We start from the raw sequence: 20,605 nt of genomic DNA, 5'->3' as shown, positions 1-20,605 counted from the left end.
TGCAATGGTGTTTTGGGCTTTCAAAGAGCCTCCAGGAGGATGCGGGGAGGGTGTTTTTACCCTCCCCCAGCTCCAGGGAAGCTTTTGGAGCCTGGGGAGGGTGAAACATGAGCCTACTGGGCCCACCAGAAGTTGGGAAACAGGGCATTTCCAGCCTCCAGAGGGCCTCTGGTGGGTGGGGGACCCTCCCCGGGCATTGAATTATGTGGGCACTTGTGCTTGCATGATAGCACATGAACACTCTCTTTTGGCACCTGACAAAAAAAAAGGTTTGCCATTACCGCCCTATGCCCCTGATGGCAAACCTATGGCACATCTGCCACAGGTGGCATGCACAGCCATATCGATAGGTGTACGAGCTCAGGTCCAGCCCACATACACACAATGGCCAGATAATTTTGGGGCCTTCTGGTTCCACTGGGAGTCTGGAAACAGCCTGTTTTCAGCCTCCCGAGGCTCCTAGAAAGGCTCTGGAGCCTCTGAAGAGTGAAGAACAGGTATGCCATCATGTGCTGGGGGGGGGGGGGTTTCCCATGCACATGCGTGGGGGGTGGTGCATGGAATTATAGGTGTGGACAGGCATGTGCATGACCCCCTCACTCTCCCCCCCTTTTGACATATGAACCAAAAAAGGTTCACCATCACTGCCTATACCAGTGATGGTGAACCTTTTTTTCCTCGGGTGCCATTTTTTAAAATATATATATTTATGTTTGGGTATGTATATGTTGTTTGCTTTTTTAAATATGATAGGGTTTTATGTGCTTTTTAATATTAGATTTGTTTTTGCTGTAATATTGTTTTTATTATTGTTGTGAGCCACCCCGAGTCTTCGGAGAGGGGCAGCATACAAATCTAATAAATTGAATTGAATTGAATATTGCACATGCACAAATGCCCACACCCATAATTCAATACCTGGGGAGGGCAAAAACAGCTTCCCCCATCCCCCAGAGGCCCTCTGGAGGCCCGAAACTGCCTGTTTCTGAACTTCTGGTGGCCCCAGTAGGCTCCTGTTTCGCCCTCCCCAGGCTCCAAAGGCTTCCCTGCAGCCAGGAGAGGGTAAAAACACCCTCCCCTTCTCCCTGGAGGCTCTCTGGAAACTAAAAATGCCCTCCCAGAGTCTCCAGGTGAGCTGAAAATCAGCTGGTTGGCACACACATGCACGTTGGAGATGAGAAAGGGCAACGGATTGCGTGCCAGCAGATATGGCTCCATGTGCCACCTGTTTGCCATCACTGGCCTATACCATTTCAGACAAATGACTGTCCCGTCTTTTCTTAAAACCTCCAGTGATGAAGCACCCATCAAAGCGGCAAGCTATCTGCACCACCTCCATGGGCACACACGCACACACACACACAGTTATACTTTCGGCTGGTCTGTGTTGCAGCCAGGATGTTTTTTTCCTTGCCTTTTCATTGTTCCAGTGACCTAGCAACTCTGCACCAGTGGATTCTGACTTCCTCTCCAAGCCGTCTGACAGACTCCAACCAGGCTGCCATCAGGAGAGGGAGCAGGAATTGAGGCTGGGACAAAATAAGGTCTCTCCCTTTCGTGAGCCATTTCCACCCAGCCACACCCACATCAGCCCTGGGTCTCTCTCTCTCTCTCTCTGTTTAGCCCAAATTACCAGTTCCCTTTTTCCCCCCCAGGAAGGAAAAGATTTACAGAAAACTTCCAAAAAGGAATAAATCAGTGGGTAAGACTTCAAACAAACGAGTGATTGTATTTACCAACATGAGTATTCTCCCCACCCCGTTTGCTTTCAGATAGCTTTTGCAGCTAACTTTGGGCTGTTCAGATATGACATACTGTAGAAGGGCTTGCAACTCTCACTCTCAGGGTTCCCAGGCAAAATGGGAATTTGGAGAGACCAGAGAATTCCTGATCAAATCACCTTGGAAACACTGGTTTGAAAAATGCCTTGCATCACCCACTCATCTCTTACATCTTATCCCATATTATAAAGTTAACACTACAATGTTTAGAGAATTATTTAAATGGGATTTTTGATAGCAAAGCTAGAAAGTTTGAACTCAGCTGATGTGTGGGGGAAGATTTCAGTAGGGACCGTGAGAAGGGGAAATTAAGCCCTTTTTCCCAAGTTGCAGGAAAATTTGACTCTTTTCCACTCTTTATTTTTTTAAAAAAGAGTTAAAAGCACAACTGAATTCACGACTGCTTTGAATGGTTTTGTGAGATTGGGGTGGAACAAAGAAAGAAGGTATTGATTCAGGTGAGAGCATAATACCTCTGTGTCCTTTTAAAACCAAATGAAAGCTGCAAAGAAGCAATGAAAGATTGACTACCATGGCAGTTTTTAATTTATTCGGTTGGGGATATTCAAAGTCACTGAACAAAGCAACAAAGTATTGTGATTTACAAACCAAGGTAGAAAGATTGTGGAGGGGAAAAATCAGTTGTTACAGTATATCAATCATGATTGGAATTCTTGATGCAATACCAAAAGCATTCACCAAATATTTAGAAATTTTAAATTTCCTGGACTCATCACTACTAATTTTTGCAAAAGACTTCCTTTCTTGGAATAACATACATTTTCTAGTAGTGCCTTCATGACTTTTAAGTCCTTGGACAAGGCACAAGGCACTGGAGTCAACCTCTAGTTTGTGACACAGTATGATTCATTTATGTGCCAATAGCAATAGCACTTAGACTTATATATCACTTTACAGTGCTTTACAGCTCTCTCTAAGCAGTTTACAGAATCAGCATGTTGCCCCCAACAATTTGAGTCCTCATTTTACCCAATAACACTAAATTACATTTATAAAGTTGCCAAATTTTATGAAGACTTGGGGAGTCAGTGCATAATACAAATACCAACAAAATGCAGATAATACAAATGGGAAATCTCAATAACAACAACAACAACACTATCAAACCCCTCATCCATATGCTTCATTAACCTAGGTCCTGGGGGAAGAATCTGGGGTGCGTGAGAGCGAGCATAATTCCAAGGGGCAAAGTGCTTTGACAAGAGAAAGTTTACCTTGTAAGTCCTAGCTTACCGGTGTAGAATATTCACGCTCTACCAGAATGTGTCAGTTGAGTAGAAACTATGGAAGATAATCAGGACCTATACTAATATACCTGTCATGTAGCAACTCTTCATTAATTCTTTTAAGACATGGTTGGTAAACTGATTAAGGAGCTGCTCTCTTTTCCTTTCTACAGTGATCAATATTTAGCTTTTAGATCCTCTCGCAATTATGACCTGTGTGAGCCTATCTAGCTTTTGTGTGTCTTGCATTGCTGGTTTTTCTAGTGTAGAAGTCAACATGGATCAGATGGAATGGCCTTCTTAGGAAAGTCATATATACCGTATAGACGGTATGTTACGGATCTGCAACTACCCTTAATCTAAGTGATGCAGTGTTGCCTGAACAAAAATGCATAGAGCGCTATCTGCAACCTTTAGTTCAGGAGACCCTGATCAAGGAAATTGCTCTGGCAAATGTTATAATGACTTATGAAAATGGCAGCAGGCATGTGGCTATATGTGTGCCTGTTAGTTTGCCTGTGATCCAGTGCATGATCTGAGGTTGGGGCTGGGCTGGAGGGGACTTTTTCAATTGAAGATATTGATTTGGATTGTTCCTGGGTGTCTCTTTGAAAAAATGCTCACTATCTTATCCTTCCTTATCTAATGTTCCTCCACCTCCCAAATGTCCAACAAATTTGAGGGATTTGAAGCCCATTACCTTTGAGCTTTATTCTAGATTGACAACTACTACAAAATAACTATACTGTGTGCAAGGCAGATATGAGACCACATTGGGAAGTTTCTATACTGAGTCTCAGGAGAAGGGCGGCATAGAAATCGAATTAATAAAATAAAATAAAATTTAAAAATATAGTATATACATACAAATCAGTGAAGGGCTGCATTTTCTTTACTACCACATTGTGGGTGTGGCTTGTTTTGTGGGTGTGGCTTGCTGGCCATGTGACCAGGTGAGAGTGGCTTGACGATCATGTGACTGGGGGTGGTGGCTTAAAGGTCATGTGACTGGCTTAAAGGTGGCCAACTTGACGTCATTCATGTCAAGGGTGTGGGTTAGGGTGCCTGGCCTCTCTTCACCTCAAGGAGATACAGTTTCGCTATCTATTTACTATTATTGAACATCCAAAATATACTACTATGTATATATGCCATATTTGTATATACATATTACACACAGGCACACAGAAATATATATTATCTACTATATAAACTGTATTTGTATGCACACATGCACTCACAGCTCTTCTAAAATTATACACATTCAACCTCATTTACTGCAATAGGAAAAACATAACCAGAGCCCAGAAGGGGGGGGGATAAAAATTTTTCTACCAGTTCTGCGTATCTGACTGTACCCAGGGCCGCCGATAGACGGGTATTACTGGGACTGCTGTCCCGGGCCCGGGGAAAATTGGAAAATTGGGGGGCCCCGGGCCCCGGCGCCTGCCAAAAACTCCCCAACCCCGAAGAGAGCCTGAATAATGGGGGGGGGCGGGCCCTGCGCTTCTCCTGCTGAGCCCAGTCTTCTCCCGGTGGCTTTCGACTCCTGCAAGGCTGGCCTTGGCTCCCCTTCGCTAAACCCCCGCCAGCCCCCTCCTTCCCTTCCCGCCCTGCCCTCCTTCCCCGAGGCATCCCTTGCCCAGCTCTTCCGGCGAGGGTGGGCCTCCGCCCGCGCAGAAAGCATCCTTCCTCACACCCAGCGCCGGCCATGGGGGCTTCCGCCGCCGCCTTCCCTAAGGCCCCCAGAGGAGCCGCATGGGTCTCCAGCCTTCTCCTGGTGAGTCACTGCGGCAAGGATGCGGGCGAGGGAGAAAGGGGAACCCGGCGCCTTGCGGTAGAGGGGTAGGTGGTTTGTGGGGAGCGGGGGAGGGAATTGTAAAAATCACAATTTCTTGCGTTGCTTTTTCTTTCTTTCTCTCTTTCTCTCTTGCTCTTTCATTCTTTTTTCTTTCTCTTGCTTTCTTTCTCCCTCTTTCTTTCTCTCCTTCCTTCCCTCCTTCCATTTCTTTCATTCCCCCTCTCTTTTTATTTCTCTTTCATTCTCTTTCTTTTTATTTCTTTCTCTTTCTTGCTCTTTTTCTTTCTCTCTTTTACCTTCCCTTCCTCTATTTCTTCTTTTCTTTATCCTTCCTACCTTCTTCCCTCCCTCCCTTCCTTCAGTCCTTCCTCTCTTACTCTCCCCTTTCATAAGTTTCCTTCCTTCCTCTGTTCCTGTCCCTTCCCCCTTTCTTTCTTTCTTTCTTTCTTTCTTTCTTTCTTTCTTTCTTTCTTTCTTTCTTTCCTTCCTTCCCTCCCTCCATTTCTTGCTTTCCTTCTCCTTTCTCCCTTCTTTCCTCCCTCCCTCCCTTCTTTCACTCCTTCCTCTCTTACTCTCCCCTTTCACACCTTTCCTTGCTTCCTTTGCACCCTTCCTCTGTTCCTGTCCCTTCCCTCCCTCCTTCCTTCCTTCCCACTCTCCATCCATTCATTCACCCATTCCTCTCTTGATCGCCCCTTTTACAATTCCTTCCTTCCTTCCTTCCGATGTGGGCCCGGGCCGGCAGAGTAGTTTGCTTTTGCACCCCGTCTCGAGCTCGCTTGGTGCCAACCCGGCCCTCCCCACTTCAGAGAGAGGGGGGAGAAAGAGAGAAAGAGAAAGAGAGAGATAAAAAGAGAAAGAGAGAGGGAGGGAGAGAAAGAGATAGAAAGAGACAAAGAGAGGGGGAGAGAAAGAGAGAGAGAAAGAGAGAAAGGGAGATAAAAGAGAAAAAAGAGAGAAAGAGAGATAAAAAGAGGAAGAGAAAGAGAGAGGGGGAGGAAGAGAAAGAGAAAGAAAGAGAGAAGGGGAGAGAGGGAGAGAAAGAGGTAGAGAAAGTGAAAGAGAGAGGGAGGGAGAGAAAGAGATAGAAAGAGAAAGAGAGAGGTTGGGAGAGAGAAAAAAGAGAGAAAGAGATATAAAGAGAAAGAGAGAGAAAGGGAGAGAAAAAGAGAGAAAGGGAGAGAAAAAGAGAAAAAGAAAGAAAAGTAGAGAAAGAGAGACAAAAAGAGAAAGAGAGGGAGAGAAAGAGAGAAAGAGAGAGATAGAAAAGCGGGGGGGGCACACCTATTTTGCCAGCCCTCGGATGGGCCATAGGGATCCGGTGTATGTGGAGGGAGGGGTCCCCAGCTTCTGTTCTGCAGAGGGGAAGCCAAAGCCCCTGCATGGGTTATGCAGAGTGCCAGTGTTTGGGGCAAGGTGGGGGGTGGGGGTCTTCCTTAACCCCCATTTCTTTGGTGGGGCTAAGAGGCCTGCCCAGCAGGGCTGATGTGTTGCGGAAGGTCTTGTCGAGGGAGACCAGTGGAGCCCCCCCCCCGCTCCCATCCCCAGGGAAGGGGGTTCTGGCATCACTGCCACTGGCTTTGGAAAGAAGCCCCCGGCCTCTTCAGGGGGTGGAGGGAGGGGTCCGTAGCACAGGGCTGGACAATGGATGAAGACAGTTGACTGCAGCTTTCAGAATTCCTCAGCCAGGAATATGAAGAAGACAGTTTGAAAATTTAAAAGGGAAGGAAGGAAGGAAGGAAGGAAGGAGGGAGGGAGGGAGGGAGGGAGGGAAGGAAGGAGGGAGGGAAAAGAAAAAGAAGAGAAAAAAGGAAAGAAAGAAAAAGAAGAAAGAAAGAAAGAAAGAAAGAGGAAGGAAGGAAGGAAGGAAGGAAGGAAGGAAGGAAGGAAGGGGAAAAAAACCAAAAGAGAAAAAAGAAAGAAAAAGGGAAGGAAGGAAGGAAGAAGGGAGGGGGCCCCCAGACACTTAGGCTGTATGGGGCCCCAAAATTCCTGATGGCGGCCCTGACTGTACCTGTAGGAACCCATCACTGATACAAATACTTGTATATAGCCTAGCTATCTTCTAATTGGATTTTGCCCAGCTGAACGTGTTGCCGATTTGGCCAAAAAAAGGTGTGTGTAGGGGGGTTAATTCTATTTCCTGGTTTCTAATGAATACAATGGATTATTAGCCACATGTTAAAAGTCCCATAGAACTGCTTTTCTGCTCTGAGGGCTGTTGTTTTTTTCCTCTTCTCAGGGCTGCTCTTTTCAGGGAAAGAACAAGGAAGGAAACTGAAACAGTCCAGATTTAGGACTGAAGTTTTTGTTCGGATAAACTCCCTTGGCTCCCAAACAGCCTCCACCCATAATCATTACATCCGCAGCAATGTTTGAAAAACACAGGCCAGAGACGCTTCCCTAGTAGCTGATAAAGGAGCCGGCTGACTATGCCCTCACCGTGAGGCAGGATAGGCTGAGCCCTTTTTGTTATTCTACTTTCTCAGCCTCAATCTTACTCCTAAAGACTTCCTGAACAGACTCAGGAATGAGGGAGTTGAGATTTCCCTCTAGGATTGGGTCTCTCAGGGGGCTGAGCACTGGGGTTGATTTTCCAGATTGCGAATGCTCTGGGCAGCATCAGATTTTAATCTCCTGAGATTATTATTATTTCTTCTTCTTCTTCTTCTTCTTCTTCTTCTTCTTCTTCTTCTTCTTCTTCTTCTTCTTCTTCTTCGCTGCATAGCTAGAGGTATAACAAGCAGGAAGAGGGACATTATGATCCCGCTATATAGAATGCTGGTGAGACCACATTTGGAATACTGTGTTCAGTTCTGGAGACCTCACCTACAAAAAGATATTGACAAAATTGAACGGGTCCAAAGACGGGCTACAAGAATGGTGGAAGGTCTTAAGCATAAAACGTATCAGGAAAGACTTCATGAACTCAATCTGTATAGTCTGGAGGACAGAAGGAAAAGGGGGGACATGATTGAAACATTTAAATATGTGGAAGGGTTAAATAAGGTCCAGGAGGGAAGTGTTTTTAATAGGAAAGTGAACACAAGAACAAGGGGACACAATCTGAAGTTAGTTGGGGGAAAGATCAAAAGCAACATGAGAAAATATTATTTTACTGAAAGAGTAGTAGATCCTTGGAACAAACTATGTTTCCTCTTCCTCTTCCTCTTCCTCTTCCTCTTCCTCTTCCTCTTCCTCTTCCTCTTCCTCTTCCTCTTCCTCTTCCTCTTCCTCTTCCTCTTCCTCTTCTTCTTCTTCTTCTTCTTCTTCTTCTTCTTCTTCTTCTTCTTCTTCTTCTTCTTCTTCTTCTTCTCAGATTGGAGCAGAGCTTTTCATTGAGCCAGATTTATTTTACTGGCAAGAAGAACACATCAAATGTTTGTTCTAAAGCAGTGGTTCTCAACCTTTCTAATGCTGCGACCCCTCATGTTGTGGTGACCCCCAACCATAAGTCTAGCACCAATTCTCCCAACAGAGCTTTGATTGGCAGGAAGGTCAGAGGGACACCCCCACTGTAAACGCCTGATTGGTTGGATTGTAAAAATATGCTCCAAAGCACTGGAATAGAAGCTTTAGTTCCTAACACCATGGTAGATTTGTCTTTTCCCTTGGTCTTAGACCAGTGTTTCCCAACCTTGGCAACTTGAAGACATTTGGACGTCAATTCCCAGAATTCCCCAGTGAGCGAACGCTGGCTGTGGAATTCTGGGAGTTGTAGTCCAGATATCTCCAAGTTGCCAAGGTTGGGAAACACTCTCTTAGACGACCCCTGTGAAAGGGGTCCCAACACCCAGGTTGAGAAGCACTGTTCTAAAGAATGCCATTTATTTGTTTACTGAGAAAGTATTTATTTATTAAATTTGTTTTATACCCATCTCGATGCGACGAGACTTTGGATGGCTTACAATATTAAGATGATCCTTTTCAAAGGATCCGATTCAAAGATGCAGGCGACAATTTTACAGCATTGCAGCAACTGCATTAAACCCAACACACCCTCTTTTTCGGAATCTAGAAGAGTAGAGAAGTCTGAGCAACGGGGAAGGTGGAAAGTGACTTCTAAAGTCACTCTCCTCTTCTAAAGATGGGGAGAGCACCTAAAGTGTATTTGCATTGGTCACCTGGGGCTGAGAAGGTAGGAGGGGTGGCAGAGGAAATGCCTGTAAATAATAGTCGAATTTGATAGTGTACTTAGGCTTCCTGGTTTTATTTTTGGTCATTGTATAGATTTTATTTAAGACTAACAAGAACAGTGCTACTGTTCTATTGTAATTTATGCTCCTCTGGGAGAAACCGTGGGATAGAAATGAAATATTTTTTTAAAAAAGGGAAAGAACAAATGCAACAGTCCTCAATGTATTTGAATAGAGAACAGAAAGCCATCTATCTTGCCTGGAACTCTTTAATTTGGATTCTTGCTGTGAAAAAAATTCCAGCTTGAGCGGGCGAATAGCTCTGTACAATTCAGTGATTTGCTGACAGGTTGAGTAATGTGCCTTCTCGTTACTTAAATGTATCTTCCTGTTGGAAATGAGGTGTCAATATTTATTAATTTTTATCTAACTTGGCAATTCTTTCGATAGATATTTTTAAAGCTTGAGAGTTTGAGGCTCAGCTGTGGCGCATGCTTTTTTAGGTTCCAGGTCATGAAGCAGTTGTCAGTCTATTTTTATTTTTATTTTTTTATTTTTTATTTTATTTTATTTTTATTTTTATTATTTTTATTATTTTTATTATTTTTATTTTTATTTTTATTATTAATTAATTATATTTGTATGCCGCCCCTCTCCGAGGACTCAGAGCGGCATATTAAAATATTTACATATTAAAAATTAAATATGTATCTTTTGACTATAAAATGTGAAGATCCTTTTAAACAAATTTTTTCTTTTCATTTAAAGCAATAAGTAGATTTAAAGTGTTTATAATGTATTCTTTTTTCTGTATTGAAATTTTACTTCTAGAATAAGCGGGGAAGTTGCAACCCCATTTTTATGTTAAATGTATGTTTGTCAGTTTTGTCTATTTTATGAAAATTAATAAAAAATATTGAAAAAATAAAAATAAAATGTGAAGATCCTTTTGGATTTTAGGAAGGTTGTACCATTTATGAGTTTCTTGAGGGCTGTAGATATAGCACCAGCTCGTGTGGATCCAAATGACAGAACATGCCATTCTAGTGGCAACTAACACACAACTAGATGTTGTTACAATGGCAGTGGTGGGTTGCTACTAGTCCAGACTAGTTTGCACAAGCCCGATGGTGGAAATTTGGCTCCATTCACTGAACTGGTAGTGAAGGCCAGCTTGCCATGCCCCTGAACCAGTTCCCTGGTTACCTCTGCTTGAAAGCAGCTGGCAAATAAAATTTTGCGCATTTGCCAAGGGTCAGTACCTGGATATGACACGCACACAACTTCCGAACCAGTAGGGAAGGTAAGATAAATCCACTCCTGCTCAATATAAACATAACACTCGTCTGAGATATAAAACACATACTCACACAGCTATTGTTTCTTCTTACATTCTATTTTGTGACCCAATAGTGGACATCTGTGTGGTAATTTAAGTGAGAAATTGGCTATATAAAAGAATTCAGATAAATCCTTTCATATTTTAAAGGTAAAACATCACATAGGTCTTTGCTCTCAGTGCCAAGACTCCCACCAATCACATCCCAGCTAATACCATTCGGTAGACATTTGCGATTGTCTTCCACTGATACTAATGTGCAAAAATAGAGAGCACATAAGGAAAGTTGGTTCAAGCTTTACCCTTTGATGGAAATGATCATATATTCATGAACAGCTCTTCCGAAACCCTCTGTTAATGACAGTTCCCACTCTTCTGCAGGCTTTCTCAGAGTTCCTAATCTTCTAGGAATGTGTTCTGATTTCATCTATTTTTTGGCTTACGTTTTTGCATTGGCATCCTTCCGTCTCGAGAAAGACCATGGTATCATGTCAAGCTTCCTGCTCTTGGGGCTGAAGTTAAGCTTGTGAAAATGATTATTCTAGTTTGGGTTGTTTTGTTTATTTCATATTTTTGTTTTTATTTTTTTCTAGAATGGAAAGTAGTTATGAAACGACAAGTATGTGCAAAGGGTTCTTCCTATTTCACCCACCATAAGCCCTCCCAAACTCTCATAAGGAACCTTGCACAGTTTGGTTTCTATGTTGTCCTTAAATGCTTAACTGGGAAGTTCATTTTTAAAGGACAGGTCATGAAGATAATTAGCATATACAAACTTTGAAGATTGTGACTACTATATATCCAGTTATATATTTTAGCTAAAATCTCCTGGGTTGTCTTTCTTAATACCTTGTTCCATGTGGAATTTCATATTTTATTCTAATTAAAAAAAACTGTTTCATGTTTTGGTCTTGGTAACAAATGTTTTTTTTAAAGACAATATTGTAACAATAATAGAAACACTTTATGTAACACATTTATTATTTATCTTTGAAAAGTCTAAGGCAACTCAGCAGTGTACATGAGCAAAGCAAAAACAAAGAATCTCAGCAATGTTGTTATATATCAGAAAGCAATACACAAGAAACTTTGCAACAGGAATGAACTGTAAATGGGCCTAATAAATAAAAATTAAAAGAATAAGAAAATATTTTATGGTTTGCGCAAAAGGCAGGCAGGTGATAGGTCCACAGAGTTCAGAAAGGAATTTGAAAATAATAAGCCATCTTTTTAAAAAAAACATGGGGTTGAAGTTCTTTAAATATTCGTGATGTTTCTCTTTAACAACTGCTGCATTCTATTGCCTCCATTCAGTAATCCCACTCTGGGAAATGTTCCTTATTAAAGTTAATTTGAGCTTTCCCAACAGATTAACAAGGAACAGGATCCTAAGTGGGAGTCTTTTTATTTTTCTATGAGCATTAAGTAGGGCATCAGGCTTGAACAGTTTTTTGTAGCTGACCTTTCTGAAATAAAATAGAATGTCCTCCTGATTTAAAGTATGTATGTCCTGATTTAGAATTTAGCCAGATGTCACGAGTGGGTTTTTCTGCTCTTGGAGAAAGATCGTTTTGGTGGATATCTACTTTACTAGCATGCCAGCAGAAGAGAAGAAATGTTGTTTTGCAACGTTGTGGTGGCATGCTCAGGGAAGGGTTTGGAAGTCCACAGAGTGGCAATTTCTTCCTTTTTCTCTTTAAATAATCCCTATGTTTTATTGTTAAAATATTGACATACAAAGAAAATAGGAAAAGCAAGATAAAGCAAAACCCCAAAAAGCCCTGCTACATTTACATTTTTAAAAGCCTAAAAAAGAGAATATAAATTGCATTCCATGTGCTCCCTTTCATTTGTATTCCCAACCACTAGCCACAGTTTAAACATTTTAACTTTGCATCAAACAGTAATTGTTGTTGGTTTCTATTTAAATCCTAAAGACCATATTCCAGATGTCTAAATCTGACCTGCTTTGTGATAATTGTATACAACGGGAGCCCTTCCTGCTTGAATTTGGTTAAACTTTTGGAATTTGTACTTTCAATTTTGCCACTGGAGCACATTCTCCAGTTTCAGCTTCCCGATCTGATATGGTGGGCCACGTATCTCTTTTCCGATCAAAGTGGTACCATCAGGGAGGAAATATAACTTGTGAGTTCAATATCCCTGAATTAAGGCTAAAAACTCCCAGTACTAACCAGAGTGTATGCATCATTGAACTCATGTGGAATTTGCTTTTGCAAAATGCAAAATAATTGGTCCATTTTGAATCTTGCAACTTTCCCATTGGTTTACCTGCACATATAAAAGTCAGTAATTCCAATATAAGAAAAATTAATACTTGTGAGTGAAAATGGAGTTGTATAGATTACAGTTCTTTTGCTTGGAAAGACAGAGAGAGAGAGAGAGATGCATATAAAGCATGTACAGTGATACCTTGTCTTACAAACTTAATTGGTTACGGGACGAGGTTCTTAAGGTGAAAAGTTTGTAAGATGAAACAATGCTTCCCATAGGAATCAATGGAAAAGCGATTAATGTGTGCAAGCCCTTTTGCCAGCCAAAGCACCCTTTTTTGCGCTGCTAGGGTTCCCCTGAGGCTCCCTTCCATGGGAAACCCCACCTCCAGACTTCCGTTGCCAGCGAAGCGCCCGTTTTTGCGCTACTGGGATTCCCCTGCAGCATCACAAAAACACGGAAGTCTGGAGGTGGGGCCTCAACGGAATCCCAGCAGCACAAAAACGGGTGCTTCACTCGCAATGGAAGTCCAGAGGTGGGACATCCCAGTGGTGGCGGTGGGTTTGTAAGGTGAAAATAGTTTGTAAGAAGAGGCAAAAAAATCTTAAACCCTGGGTTTGTATCTCGAAAAGTTTGTATGACAAGGCGTTTGTAAGACGAGTATCACTGTATATATGAATCTGTATATGGGGAATCCAGAGCATGGTCTTTCGAGACTGAAGAATGCCAATGCAATATGAATCTGAAATAGATTGCAAACCAAATTGGACTTTGCAGCAACATACACTATGTAATGCTTCTGTTCAGGATTCCTGTCAATCAGCCGTGCCCTTTTTTAAGGACACTCCATTTCATATCCTTTTTAAAAAAAAATCTCTACCATTCTTTCACAACATTTAGTCAGCATTATGTGGCTATTGAGCACATACCGTCTTTACTGGATATTGCTGTTGGTGATGGTGACACCTTTTGGTTGATACCTCCTATCCTTGGTTGTTTTTATACTTCTGGAGAATGGGGAATTCCTCAGCTATCCTTACTCTTCTCTTTTCTGTGAGATGTAATGTTTTATATTATAAAATGATAGATACGTAGATTTCCTGGTGTATATAATATCGTTAACATTCTGGAGCCTTGCCAAAATACTGAATTACACGTACGTTCCACTGGAACTGCATAAGAACCATTTAGACGGGTGTAATTGATGAAATGAAATGAATGAAGCCATACTATTAAGACTGGGACAAGGCACTCTGAATGTTGCTAGTAGGCAGACCGAGATCAAGGTTTTTTCTGAAAACAAAGGGAGGAAGGTGTGTGTGTTTTGCCCTTGCATGCCTCCATGTACCCACGTTATTCTGCTTGACTTCGTTAAAACCAGTGACTTTCTCTGCACATTAGATACTGAGCTTCAGATTCCGATATCAGACAAATTGCGGAGTGCTCACGTTGGTTCCAATTGATGTTTGTTAAGCGGGGACATGTTTAATGTTTAATTATTTTTTAAAATAATATTTATAACTCATCCAAATCCTGATGGATTCTGGGTTGAGTAAAGGAGAATATTTGTTCTCAGGGTTGAAATGAGGGCTCCTTGTTGCGCTCTTTGAGCTTGGTTGTTTTCTTAAAGATGTTTCGCTACATATTACAAACTACCCCATTTTCGGAGCATAAGACGCACCAAAGTATGAGACGTGCCTTAGTTTTGGGGGAGGAGGAAAATAGGGAAAAATACAATCTGCCTACCAGGCATTCATCTGTCTAGTCTTTAGCCTGGTCAGCTTCAGCACATTGCTAGTTTTGACTCCAGGTGCTTGCTTTTTATCCCCTGGTTAAACAGTTTCTAAAACACTTCTCCCTTCAGAGAGAAACAATGAGAAAATCAGGCAAAGGGAAGAACTCTTTGCTAACAAAGCACCCTTCACTTGTTAGCACCTCATTAGGGCTGGAACAAAGGGGAAGATCTTGCTAGCAAAACACAGAATATTGCTTCACTGTTAGCACCTCATTAGGGCTGAAAATAGGCTCAGCTGATTGTAGGAGGGAGCAGCAATGAAAGAAGCAGGGAAAGGGGAGATCGCTTAGCTAGCAAAGCATGGCAGATTGTATTACCACTTCATTAGGGCTAAAAAAAGCTTAGTAAAAGTTACATTCACAGTATAAATTTCAGCCTCTTTTAGGGGAGAAAAGGGTGCATCTTATACTCCCAAAATACAATAGGTAATGTTAGTAGTATTAGAATTCTGGGTTAGCTACAATAAAGACAAAAAACTCCAAGGAAAAAAAAGTCATCCTACCTACACCATTGCTAATATATCAGGTGTTTTTAAAACTAAATTATTATTATTAATAATAATAATAATAATAATAATAATAATAATAATTCAATTTGTATGCCGCCCCTCTCCGGAGACTCGGAGCAGCTCACAACACTCGCCGGAGACTTGGAGCGGCTCACAACACAAAAAAACATGATACAAATCCAACAATAAAAAAGCAATGTACTGTAAAGCCCTACATATAAAAAAACAATCATACATCTCAGACAAACCTTGCGTCAAACGGGAAACGGCCCAGGGGAATCAATTATTTATTTATTATTATTTTATTATTTAATTATTTAATCTAAGGACCAAACAACCATTGGAATAAAACTACTTTGTCTTTTTGCAGAATGTCGCCATTTAGGAGCAAGCAGATCATTTTTGTGTGCCCCTCCCTTTCTGAAAGTATGGCTTCCATATTGCGAGGGAAATCCATAACATTAAGTTGGCCAGATGGAAAATTACGTTGACTTCAAACGCCGAGGCAGGAAGATACACATTCAGGCAACATATTCCCAGAGTTACACATTTCAGACTCCAAGAATATATTGCCTGGATGCACATTTTCCTGTGTTTGAAGTCAAGGCAGATTTCCATACAGATAAGCTTTAATTCTTGGTATTAACAAAACATGCCCATTTCTGGTGACTACACTCAAGTGTTCTTTAACCACCCTTTTGTATGGATGAGAAAATATTTTCAGTGTTGTGTGTGTGTGTGTTTAGAAAATCAAGATAAATTCCAAAGTCCTGTCATTCATGAATTGTTGGGGTTCTCTCAAAATGAAGAAGATACAAAAACAAAGGATCTGGTGATGTTGGGGTATGTATTTTTTTTGGGGGGGGGAACAGATGATGGTATGTTATGAAACAACAACTTAATTAAAGCCCAGTGCTTGTTTAATCCAATGGATGTTCTAGAAATGAGAAATATGAAACAAACGGGAATTTACAATCATTTATATTGTTCATATAATCTGGTTTAAGGGGCTTAGTAGGTCAGCCAGCAATCAGCTGCAAAAGAACCAGAACATGCAGTAAAACGGAGCAATAAGAAGGCGCTTGAGCATAATCAAAGTGAAAATTTAGGAGATCATAGTGACAGGAGCAGAACCAGGAAAAGGAAGTCCAAGAAAGTCCATGAATATCAATCTGCTACCTAAGTGAACTTCAGGAACTGTTTCCTTGAGTGTGAGACTCTGGAAACTGAACTTCACACTCAAAGGGTTAAGGCGGAGAAGGCATAAGATGGGACTTAGTAGATCTTAGTAGATCTATACTACCAACAGGCATATGACCAACATGGATCTTACTTTTTACCATTCATGAGCATATATCCATACTTAGCTCTATGTATGTATGTATGTATGTATGTATGTATGTATGTATGTATGTATGTATTCGTTCGTTCGTTCGTTCGTTTGTTCGATCGTTCATTCATTCATTCATTCATTTATTCATTCATTCATTCATTCATTCATTCGATTTTTATGTCGCCCACTCCCTAGGGACTCATAGGAATATACTCAAACTTATATCAGTTGGAATAGAGCTGGAAAGTACCTTAGAGATCTTCTAATTCAACCCCCTGTTTAAGCAGGATATCCTATAACATTTCTGGATGTTCAGTGTCTGTTCAGTCTTTTCTTAAAACCCTCCAACGATGAAGCACCCACAACTTCTGAAGGCAAGCTGTTCCACTGGTTAATTGTCCTCATTGTTACGAAGTTTCTCGTTAATTCCAGGTTGCTTCTTTCTTTGATTAGTTTCCATCCATCCTTGATAATAATAATAATAATAATAATAATAATAATAATAATAATAATAATAATATAACCACAACAACAACAGAGTTGGAAGGGACCTTGGAGGTCTTCTAGTCCAACCTCCTGCTTAGGCAGGAAACTCTACACTACTTCAGAGAAATGTTTATCCAGCATCTTCTTAAAAACTTCCAGTGTTGGAGCATTCACAACTTCTCGAGGCAAGCTGTTCCACTGATTAATTGTTCTAACTGTCACGAAAATTCTCCTTAGTTCTAAGTTACTTCTCTCCTTGTTTAGTTTCTAGCCATTTGTTCTTATTCTATTTGGAAGTTTCCATCTAGGTTTTTCTGCCAAACATCCTTTGGTGCTGTCAAATATTAGGATTCAAATGCAAATGTCTGCCATCCATCAATAAGTATAGACTTGCTTAGAGTCATTAAATTTCACCTCTGCTTTTTTCTTATTTCATTTTTAGTTGTTATGACCAGACAAAAGGATGTCTATAGTCCAAACACTGAAGCAGAGATTTCCACTTCCTATATACGGGGTCTAGATGCAGCCAGTACATCTGGAAATGATAAATTAAGGACGTTGCGGACCAACCTAGCTTCAGCATCTGTAGCTGCAACAGGAAATAGCACATCTTACACCAAAATAACCAGATCTGTGAATGTGACACCACAGCTATCTCAAATGAAACAAACCAAGCGAGCAAGTGCCTCACAAAATATGGCAGGCATTGCCCAATATGAATCAGTGACTCGCAAGACAACAAATTCTTCAGTTTGGGAGAAAAAGTATTCAGGTGAGTTTCATCATCAGTATCTATGAGCTGCAGTGGTGCAATGAGATATTCCCTTCCCCATGGCTTATACAAAATTTATGCATGGTATGTCTGTATGTATGATTGGTCTCTTAAATTGGGGTTTCTTTTTAAAATTAACTTAAATATCAGATTTGTTTATATTGTTTTATTACTATTGTTAGCCGCCCGGAGTCTGCGGAGAGGGGTGGCATACAAATTTGATTAATAAATGAATGAATGAATGAATGAACGAACGAACGAACGAACGAATGAATGAATGAATGGTTAGAGTGCAGTACTTCAGGCTACTTCTGCTGATCACCAGCTGCCAGGAGTTTGGCAGATCAAATTTCACCAGGCTCAAGGTTGACTCAGCCTTCCATCCTTCTGAGGTTGGTAAAATGAAGACCCAGATTGTTAGGGCCAATATGCTGACTCTGTAAACCACTTAGAGATGGCTGTAAAGCACTACGAAGCGGTATCTAAATCTAAGTGCTATTGCTATTGTTATCTGAACTGTTGACCTAAAATGGGGGGAAAGACACTGAAATAGTATAATATATTATATGATTAGGCATCCATATAGGGAAGATGTGAGTTTTCAAAATGTGTTTGTGGATATTTTCATAAAAGGAATACCATAACTAAACAAACTTTTAAAAAAAGGCATAGCAGGTCACAAAATTATTTATTTCTTTGTATGCCATGATGCCCGAAGGTATATAAAATCAAACAGAATATATATATAAATAAATCAAAAACATTTGTGTACCAAATTCAAATATCCACTTAAAGTATGTCCCTTTCCTTGCATTTAACATAATAAGCAGGACACAAATGTTCTCCTGAATCCCAAATGAGAAGGAAAAGACCAGAGATCCATTCTTGTATACTTGTGTTTTGAGTTTTATACTCTAGGCCAGGGGTCACCAAACCCGGCAACTTTTAAGACTTGTGAACTTCACCTCCCAGAATTCTTTAGTCAGCCATCAATTTTGGGAACTGAAGTCCACAAATCTTAAAGTTGCCAAGGTTGGATGCCCTTGCTCTAGGCCAGGGGTGTCAAAATTGTGTTGTCACGTGACATATTGTTACCCCCCCCCTTTGCTAAACTGGGTGGGGCAGGGCCAGCATGTGACACATCCAGCCTGGGACCACGAGTTTGACACCCCTACTGTAGGCATATTTACCCCTACTGTAGGCATACACAGGTAAAAACTTTTAAAATGTTGCTTCATACAAAAAAATGATTTTGATGACTTAATCATAAGGTAGAGGCTTCATTTATGAGTTGAGATGCGATGGTGAGAAGCAAAGAATTAAGTAATACTATCCTTTGTATTTTTCTTTTCTTTTTCTTATAATCTTCTACTCAAACAATGGAGAGACATTTTATACATTTTATGCATCTTTTAATGAGAAAAATATTGGAATAAAATAGTCTGTTTCTCCTCATCCCCTCCTGAAACAAGTTTCAACTTACCGAGGTTAAAACTTATTAATGTTTTTCCATTTAATGCTTTTCATTAAAAAATCCAACAAGTAAAATAGAAAAGTTTGTATGCTGTTACTATACTACTATTATATTTACATTTAAGAGATTTTCTTTCTTTGGTACAACTGTCTTTTATTACAGATTTCAATGCATTCATGCATCGTTTCAAAATTAGTATTGAATTCCAGTGGACTCTGGGTGGCAGACAAAAGTAGGGGGGGAAGTGTTCTTTGTTAGCCACTCAGAGTAACTGATAAGTGAGCAGCTCTAGAAATGTAAATTATAAACCAATGAAGAAGGACATAATGAAACAGCCCTGTTTCTTATTTCAGCCATTGGGAACAACTACCATACAGCTAATACCTGGGATGAAGACAGCACAACATCCAGTTTCCATATTCCAGACATAGGCAGTTCAGCAACACTCAGCCAGAATTCAGAAAGGACTTCTCGCTTTCTTAGAGAGAACTTTACTGGAAAAGGGCCAGCAACTCAAAAGGAACTTGCTACATCTTCTGGTCAAATCCAATGGTCATCTCATGTAACATTTCCAATACCCCAAAGTAGGACATCAAATGCCAAACAGCCTGATTCTTTAACAAGGATTGTGCTTACTCAGTCTTCTACTTCTCCACAAACTAGTATGTATTTTTTTTCCATATTTTCTATTTCTTACTGTCAGAAAAAGCAGATGGGGTTATACAGCAGGGTGGGCAAACTTTTGGTGGCCTTGAGTTCACATTTTATATTTCATGGCAATCTTGGTTTGCAAGAATAGCAATATGGCTAAAAGTATTTTGGGGCAAGATTTTTTTCCCTTTCCTTCCTTTTTCTCAACAGTTTTTCTGGAATTCATATAAAAGTTTCTTTGGGTTATCTGCCTTAAAACAATGAGAGACTACCACCTATAATTAATAGCATGGTTTTAAAAAGACTACAAAGAATAGGTCTGGGAACTCATCAAAATTCTGCTCTAGAATTTAGCTCTAATTTGGTACAATTAGTCCTCAAGTTACGACCACAATGGAGCCCAAAATTTCTGTTGTTAAGTGAAACATTTGTTAAGTAAGTTTTGCCCCATTTTACAACCTTCCTTGCCACAGTTACTGGCAGGTGAATCATTGTAATTAATACGTTAGCAACCTGGTTGTTAAGTGAATCTGACTTCCCCATTGACTTTGTTTGTCAAAAGGTCGCAAAAGGAGATCACATGACCTTGGGATGCAGTAAGGGTCATAAGTGTGAGCCAGTTGCCAAGTATCTGAATTTTGATCGTATGCTACAAAAGTTGTAGCTGTGAAAAACGGCCATTTCACTTTTTCAAGGCTGTTGTAACTTTGGTCATTAAATGGACTGTTGTAAGTCGAGGCCTATCTGTAATGGATTGGATGAAAGTGAACAGGATGACACTAAATCTGGACAAGACAAATGTGTTGTTGTTCAGTAGGCAATCAGAGATTCAATGTGTACTAGTTGACTCTGCATTGCCTCTTCAAGAGTAAATCCACAGTTTAAAATGCTCCTTAATCCTCCAGATTGCAGATTTCCAAACTGCAATTTGTGGTGTGAAATACTTCTCACTATTGTCTTTACTGTGCCAGTTGCCATCAATCTTGGTAATATGGTCATACTTACCCATGTCTGGTGTAGATCAAAAATAGTTTGCAAAAATCTTCT

The 20,605-nt window shown here is 40.6% G+C and overlaps 1 protein-coding gene across 3 annotated transcripts in view; it reads left to right on the top strand.

The window, feature by feature from the left end:
• Nucleotides 1-20,605, top strand: part of LOC139155626 (protein HEG homolog 1-like) — a 96,664-nt gene that overhangs the window by 19,532 nt on the left and 56,527 nt on the right. For all 3 annotated transcript variants that reach the window (XR_011557099.1, XM_070730846.1, XM_070730835.1), the window contains exons 2-3: nt 17,104-17,433; nt 19,261-19,569. Coding sequence is in view for 2 of the 3 variants with exons in the window: in XM_070730846.1 (XP_070586947.1) it covers nt 17,104-17,433; nt 19,261-19,569 (639 nt within the window). In the remaining variant the exon portion in view is untranslated. The remainder of the gene's footprint in view (nt 1-17,103; nt 17,434-19,260; nt 19,570-20,605) is intronic.

The sequence above is a fragment of the Erythrolamprus reginae genome, chromosome 1 (genome assembly GCF_031021105.1).
Source record: "Erythrolamprus reginae isolate rEryReg1 chromosome 1, rEryReg1.hap1, whole genome shotgun sequence".
In the NCBI taxonomy this organism is placed as follows: Eukaryota; Metazoa; Chordata; class Lepidosauria; order Squamata; family Dipsadidae; genus Erythrolamprus; species Erythrolamprus reginae.
The sequence above is the reverse complement of the archived record's forward strand: the minus strand, read 5'-3'. Positions and strand labels throughout refer to the sequence as shown.